Source organism: Musca autumnalis, unplaced genomic scaffold, assembly GCF_047663935.1.
Source record: "Musca autumnalis isolate F117 unplaced genomic scaffold, ASM4766393v1 scaffold_2, whole genome shotgun sequence".
Lineage (NCBI taxonomy): Eukaryota > Metazoa > Arthropoda > Insecta > Diptera > Muscidae > Musca > Musca autumnalis.
In genome coordinates this window covers 31,211,610-31,219,278 of record NW_027411755.1, presented here as the reverse complement: position 1 = coordinate 31,219,278, position 7,669 = coordinate 31,211,610, and the positions used below count along the sequence as shown (strand labels likewise).

General features: G+C 29.0%; 1 protein-coding gene across 1 annotated transcript in view; it reads right to left on the bottom strand.

The window, feature by feature from the left end:
- Positions 1-7,669, bottom strand: part of LOC141392692 (thrombospondin type-1 domain-containing protein 4-like) — a 70,520-nt gene that overhangs the window by 60,288 nt on the left and 2,563 nt on the right. The window contains exons 2-3 of the mRNA XM_073965573.1: positions 6,919-7,275; positions 6,482-6,863 (exon numbers count right to left, since the gene is read on the bottom strand). Of these exons, the coding sequence (XP_073821674.1) occupies positions 6,482-6,863; positions 6,919-7,275 (739 nt within the window). The remainder of the gene's footprint in view (positions 1-6,481; positions 6,864-6,918; positions 7,276-7,669) is intronic.

Below are 7,669 nucleotides of genomic sequence, written 5' to 3'. Positions count from 1 at the left end.
AATAATCTTTAAAAAATCCACGCCTTGTGTTAAGTTGGAAAAAATAATCTTTAAAAAATCCACGTCTTGTGTTAAGTTGGAAAAAATAATCTTTAAAAAATCCACGTCTTGTGTTAAGTTGGAAAAAATAATCTTTAAAAAATCCACGTCTTGTGTTAAGTTGGAAAAAATTATGTTTAAAAAATCCACGTCTTGTGTTAAGTTGGAAAAAATAATCTTTAAAAAATCCACGTCTTGTGTTAAGTTGGAAAAAATTATGTTTAAAAAATCCACGTCTTGTGTTAAGTTGGAAAAAATAATCTTTAAAAAAATCCACGTCTTGTGTTAAGTTGGAAAAAATAATCTTTAAAAAATCCACGTCTTGTGTTAAGTTGGAAAAAATAATCTTTAAAAAATCCACGTCTTGTGTTAAGTTGGAAAAAATAATCTTTAAAAAATCCACGTCTTGTGTTAAGTTGGAAAAAATAATCTTTAAAAAATCCACGTCTTGTGTTAAGTTGGAAAAAATAATCTTTAAAAAATCCACGTCTTGTGTTAAGTTGGAAAAAATAATCTTTAAAAAATCCACGTCTTGTGTTAAGTTGGAAAAAATAATCTTTAAAAAATCCACGTCTTGTGTTTAGTTGGAAAAAATAATCTTTAAAAAATCCACGTCTTGTGTTAAGTTGGAAAAAATAATCTTTAAAAAATCCACGTCTTGTGTTAAGTTGGAAAAAATAATCTTTAAAAAATCCACGTCTTGTGTTAAGTTGGAAAAAATAATCTTTAAAAAATCCACGTCTTGTGTTAAGTTGGAAAAAATAATCTTTAAAAAATCCACGTCTTGTGTTAAGTTGGAAAAAATAATCTTTAAAAAATCCACGTCTTGTGTTAAGTTGGAAAAAATAATCTTTAAAAAATCCACGTCTTGTGTTAAGTTGGAAAAAATAATCTTTAAAAAATCCACGTCTTGTGTTAAGTTGGAAAAAATAATCTTTAAAAAATCCACGTCTTGTGTTAAGTTGGAAAAAATAATCTTTAAAAAATCCACGTCTTGTGTTAAGTTGGAAAAAATAATCTTTAAAAAATCCACGTCTTGTGTTAAGTTGGAAAAAATAATCTTTAAAAAATCCACGTCTTGTGTTAAGTTGGAAAAAATAATCTTTAAAAAATCCACGTCTTGTGTTAAGTTGGAAAAAATAATCATTAAAAAATCCACGTCTTGTGTTAAGTTGGAAAAAATAATCTTTAAAAAATCCACGTCTTGTGTTAAGTTGGAAAAAATAATCTTTAAAAAATCCACGTCTTGTGTTAAGTTGGAAAAAATAATCTTTAAAAATTCCACGTCTTGTGTTAAGTTGGAAAAAATAATCTTTAAAAAATCCACGTCTTGTGTTAAGTTGGAAAAAATAATCTTTAAAAAATCCACGTCTTGTGTTAAGTTGGAAAAAATAATCTTTAAAAAATCCACGTCTTGTGTTAAGTTGGAAAAAATAATCTTTAAAAAATCCACGTCTTGTGTTAAGTTGGAAAAAATAATCTTTAAAAAATCCACGTCTTGTGTTAAGTTGGAAAAAATAATCTTTAAAAAATCCACGTCTTGTGTTAAGTTGGAAAAAATAATCTTTAAAAAATCCACGTCTTGTGTTAAGTTGGAAAAAATAATCTTTAAAAAATCCACGTCTTGTGTTAAGTTGGAAAAAATAATCTTTAAAAAATCCACGTCTTGTGTTAAGTTGGAAAAAATAATCTTTAAAAAATCCACGTCTTGTGTTAAGTTGGAAAAAATAATCTTTAAAAAATCCACGTCTTGTGTTAAGTTGGAAAAAATAATCTTTAAAAAATCCACGTCTTGTGTTAAGTTGGAAAAAATAATCTTTAAAAAATCCACGTCTTGTGTTAAGTTGGAAAAAATAATCTTTAAAAAATCCACGTCTTGTGTTAAGTTGGAAAAAATAATCTTTAAAAAATCCACGTCTTGTGTTAAGTTGGAAAAAATAATCTTTAAAAAATCCACGTCTTGTGTTAAGTTGGAAAAAATAATCTTTAAAAAATCCACGTCTTGTGTTAAGTTGGAAAAAATAATCTTTAAAAAATCCACGTCTTGTGTTAAGTTGGAAAAAATAATCTTTAAAAAATCCACGTCTTGTGTTAAGTTGGAAAAAATAATCTTTAAAAAATCCACGTCTTGTGTTAAGTTGGAAAAAATAATCTTTAAAAAATCCACGTCTTGTGTTAAGTTGGAAAAAATAATCTTTAAAAAATCCACGTCTTGTGTTAAGTTGGAAAAAATAATCTTTAAAAAATCCACGTCTTGTGTTAAGTTGGAAAAAATAATCTTTAAAAAATCCACGTCTTGTGTTAAGTTGGAAAAAATAATCTTTAAAAAATCCACGTCTTGTGTTAAGTTGGAAAAAATAATCTTTAAAAAATCCACGTCTTGTGTTAAGTTGGAAAAAATAATCTTTAAAAAATCCACGTCTTGTGTTAAGTTGGAAAAAATAATCTTTAAAAAATCCACGTCTTGTGTTAAGTTTGAAAAAATAATCTTTAAAAAATCCACGTCTTGTGTTAAGTTGGAAAAAATAATCTTTAAAAAATCCACGTCTTGTGTTAAGTTGGAAAAAATAATCTTTAAAAAATCCACGTCTTGTGTTAAGTTGGAAAAAATAATCTTTAAAAAATCCACGTCTTGTGTTAAGTTGGAAAAAATAATCTTTAAAAAATCCACGTCTTGTGTTAAGTTGGAAAAAATAATCTTTAAAAAATCCACGTCTTGTGTTAAGTTGGAAAAAATAATCTTTAAAAAATCCACGTCTTAAGGGACGTTTGGAAAAAATATTCTTTAAAAAATCCACGTCTTGTGTTAAGTTGGAAAAAATAATCTTTAAAAAATCCACGTCTTGTGTTAAGTTGGAAAAAATAATCTTTAAAAAATCCACGTCTTGTGTTAAGATGGAAAAAATAATCTTTAAAAAATCCACGTCTTGTGTTAAGTTGGAAAAAATAATCTTTAAAAAATCCACGTCTTGTGTTAAGTTGGAAAAAATAATCTTTAAAAAATCCACGTCTTGTGTTAAGTTGGAAAAAATAATCTTTAAAAAATCCACGTCTTGTGTTAAGTTGGAAAAAATAATCTTTAAAAAATCCACGTCTTGTGTTAAGTTGGAAAAAATAATCTTTAAAAAATCCACGTCTTGTGTTATGTTGGAAAAAATAATCTTTAAAAAATCCACGTCTTGTGTTAAGTTGGAAAAAATAATCTTTAAAAAATCCACGTCTTGTGTTAAGTTGGAAAAAATAATCTTTAAAAAATCCACGTCTTGTGTTAAGTTGGAAAAAATAATCTTTAAAAAATCCACGTCTTGTGTTAAGTTGGAAAAAATAATCTTTAAAAAATCCACGTCTTGTGTTAAGTTGGAAAAAATAATCTTTAAAAAATCCACGTCTTGTGTTAAGTTGGAAAAAATAATCTTTAAAAAATCCACGTCTTGTGTTAAGTTGGAAAAAATAATCTTTAAAAAATCCACGTCTTGTGTTAAGTTGGAAAAAATAATCTTTAAAAAATCCACGTCTTGTGTTAAGTTGGAAAAAATAATCTTTAAAAAATCCACGTCTTGTGTTAAGTTGGAAAAAATAATCTTTAAAAAATCCACGTCTTAAGGGACGTTTGGAAAAAATATTCTTTAAAAAATCCACGTCTTGTGTTAAGTTGGAAAAAATAATCTTTAAAAAATCCACGTCTTGTGTTAAGTTGGAAAAAATAATCTTTAAAAAATCCACGTCTTGTGTTAAGTTGGAAAAAATAATCTTTAAAAAATCCACGTCTTGTGTTAAGTTGGAAAAAATAATCTTTAAAAAATCCACGTCTTGTGTTAAGTTGGAAAAAATAATCTTTAAAAAATCCACGTCTTGTGTTAAGTTGGAAAAAATAATCTTTAAAAAATCCACGTCTTGTGTTAAGTTGGAAAAAATAATCTTTAAAAAATCCACGTCTTGTGTTAAGTTGGAAAAAATAATCTTTAAAAAATCCACGTCTTGTGTTAAGTTGGAAAAAATAATCTTTAAAAAATCCACGTCTTGTGTTAAGTTGGAAAAAATAATCTTTAAAAAATCCACGTCTTGTGTTAAGTTGGAAAAAATAATCTTTAAAAAATCCACGTCTTGTGTTAAGTTGGAAAAAATAATCTTTAAAAAATCCACGTCTTGTGTTAAGTTGGAAAAAATAATCTTTAAAAAATCCACGTCTTGTGTTAAGTTGGAAAAAATAATCTTTAAAAAATCCACGTCTTGTGTTAAGTTGGAAAAAATAATCTTTAAAAAATCCACGTCTTGTGTTAAGTTGGAAAAAATAATCTTTAAAAAATCCACGTCTTGTGTTAAGTTGGAAAAAATAATCTTTAAAAAATCCACGTCTTGTGTTAAGTTGGAAAAAATAATCTTTAAAAAATCCACGTCTTGTGTTAAGTTGGAAAAAATAATCTTTAAAAAATCCACGTCTTGTGTTAAGTTGGAAAAAATAATCTTTAAAAAATCCACGTCTTGTGTTAAGTTGGAAAAAATAATCTTTAAAAAATCCACGTCTTGTGTTAAGTTGGAAAAAATAATCTTTAAAAAATCCACGTCTTGTGTTAAGTTGGAAAAAATAATCTTTAAAAAATCCACGTCTTGTGTTAAGTTGGAAAAAATAATCTTTAAAAAATCCACGTCTTGTGTTAAGTTGGAAAAAATAATCTTTAAAAAATCCACGTCTTGTGTTAAGTTGGAAAAAATAATCTTTAAAAAATCCACGTCTTGTGTTAAGTTGGAAAAAATAATCTTTAAAAAATCCACGTCTTGTGTTAAGTTGGAAAAAATAATCTTTAAAAAATCCACGTCTTGTGTTAAGTTGGAAAAAATAATCTTTAAAAAATCCACGTCTTGTGTTAAGTTGGAAAAAATAATCTTTAAAAAATCCACGTCTTGTGTTAAGTTGGAAAAAATAATCTTTAAAAAATCCACGTCTTGTGTTAAGTTGGAAAAAATAATCTTTAAAAAATCCACGTCTTGTGTTAAGTTGGAAAAAATAATCTTTAAAAAATCCACGTCTTGTGTTAAGTTGGAAAAAATAATCTTTAAAAAATCCACGTCTTAAGGGACGTTTGGAAAAAATATTCTTTAAAAAATCCACGTCTTGTGTTAAGTTGGAAAAAATAATCTTTAAAAAATCCACGTCTTGTGTTAAGTTGGAAAAAATAATCTTTAAAAAATCCACGTCTTGTGTTAAGTTGGAAAAAATAATCTTTAAAAAATCCACGTCTTGTGTTAAGTTGGAAAAAATAATCTTTAAAAAATCCACGTCTTAAGGGACGTTTGGAAAAAATATTCTTTAAAAAATCCACGTCTTGTGTTAAGTTGGAAAAAATAATCTTTAAAAAATCCACGTCTTGTGTTAAGTTGGAAAAAATAATCTTTAAAAAATCCACGTCTTGTGTTAAGTTGGAAAAAATAATCTTTAAAAAATCCACGTCTTGTGTTAAGTTGGAAAAAAAATCTTTAAAAAATCCACGTCTTGTGTTAAGTTGGAAAAAATAATCTTTAAAAAATCCACGTCTTGTGTTAAGTTGGAAAAAATAATCTTTAAAAAATCCACGTCTTGTGTTAAGTTGGAAAAAATAATCTTTAAAAAATCCACGTCTTGTGTTAAGTTGGAAAAAATAATCTTTAAAAAATCCACGTCTTGTGTTAAGTTGGAAAAAATAATCTTTAAAAAATCCACGTCTTGTGTTAAGTTGGAAAAAATAATCTTTAAAAAATCCACGTCTTGTGTTAAGTTGGAAAAAATAATCTTTAAAAAATCCACGTCTTGTGGATATTTGGAAAAAATATTTTTTAAAATGTCCTTGAGAACTAATCCTTAAATATTATCTTCATCTTCATATCTTCACATAAAACATTCCTGTTGTCAAGTTCAAAGGTTAACTTAATCAATTTGATGTTGAAAACAACAACAACAATATAACCAACAATCGTGATCATTAGCCTGTCCATAGCATTTATCGAAGACAATTGCCACCTTAAGGGTTCATTAAGACAAAATAGGCTGCTATAATTCTAGGCACTGTGACGGACTTGATGATGAAATTGACGAACGTGTTGAAAACTTTACAAAATAGCCTAAACGTTTAGTCGCTTAAACCAGCTTAAATGTGGATGATTAACTTTAACAAGGCTCATATTTTTTTGTTCAAGTCAAACAACATTAATAGACTGAGGATTGAGATGAAATGCCGACAGGCTGTCCACCCAAGCCAGATGGCATTCCAAAGCTGCAACACTTGTTCGCACGCACACAGGCAGACAGGGCAGACAGGATGTCTGTCGGATCACTCCACCCGCTTAACCATTATTTAATGTGACTTGAACATAATCAAAATCTACCCAAGCCAATAATATGCCGCTGCCTCTTTGGCTAGTTGACTGGCTGGATGGATGAAATCTTAGTATGTACATATGTACCTACCTTGCATATACCCTCCACACACACTGCCTTGCGTCGATAATAGTGGGTATAATGTATGGCTGGCTTGCGACATGGTGTACCATCAATGACCGATTTATTCATGTTCATAATTATGTCGGAATCTTTAACTTTACAATGCAATTCACATTCATTGTAAGGATCCTCATAGGCTTCCCATTGATAATAGCGACCACGAATAATAATCCGATTAAATTGTGAACATTGTTCGTGGCGCATTTGCAAACCATTGGCGGTTGGGCATTTGTCGGCATTACAAAGGCGATATTTTTTCATGATACCCAAACAGCCGGTGGTGTTTGCCAATTTCGGATCAGGATAGAATATGGTTTCCACAGGTTCGGAATCGGTGGAATTTTGGGTCCTAAAAGAAGTTTTACCACTTAAAATCAAACATTACATTTGGAAATTTTACTCACCTCTTTATACAAGAACGTTTACGCGATTGAACACATCCACTGCCGCAACGACTCCATTTATCCCATTGACCCCACATATAGGTTATGCCTAGATGCTGTTTTATCTTCTTGTGGCGTCGTCTTCCATTGTTTTTATCTTTATCAGGTTCTACATCAATTCCTTCCTGGTCTTCATTATCATTCTCATCATCTTCATAATCCTCATAATCCTCATCATCATTTGCCAGGAGATTTTCTATGGTGGAAGTTTGCAAAACCTTTGTCTGGTTTGCTACAAGACTTTTGGCTGATTCTGTAGTATCCTTTGTAACATCTTGGCCACCTATGAGCCAGGGAAATAGCAAGAAGGTACCAAGGCTAGAAAAATTAAAAAATATTTAGTAAAAATCCACACCTTGAGGGCCAATGGAAAAAATCTTCTTTTAAATAATCCACATCTTGAGGGCCTATGGAAAACATATTCTTTTAAAAAATCCACGTCTTGAGGGCCACTGGAAAAAATATTCGTTTAAAAACTCCACGGGGCCAGTGGAAATTTTTTCTTTTAAAAACTCCACGTCTTGAGGGTCAATGGAAGAGAAATATTCTTATAAAAAATTCACGTCTTGAGGGCCAATGGAAAAAATATTCTTATAAAAAATCTACGTCTTGTGGGCATTTGGAAAAAATATTCTTATAAAAAATCTACGTCTTGTGGGTATTTGGAAAAAATATTCTTTTAAAAAATCCACGTCTTGAGGGCCAATGGAAA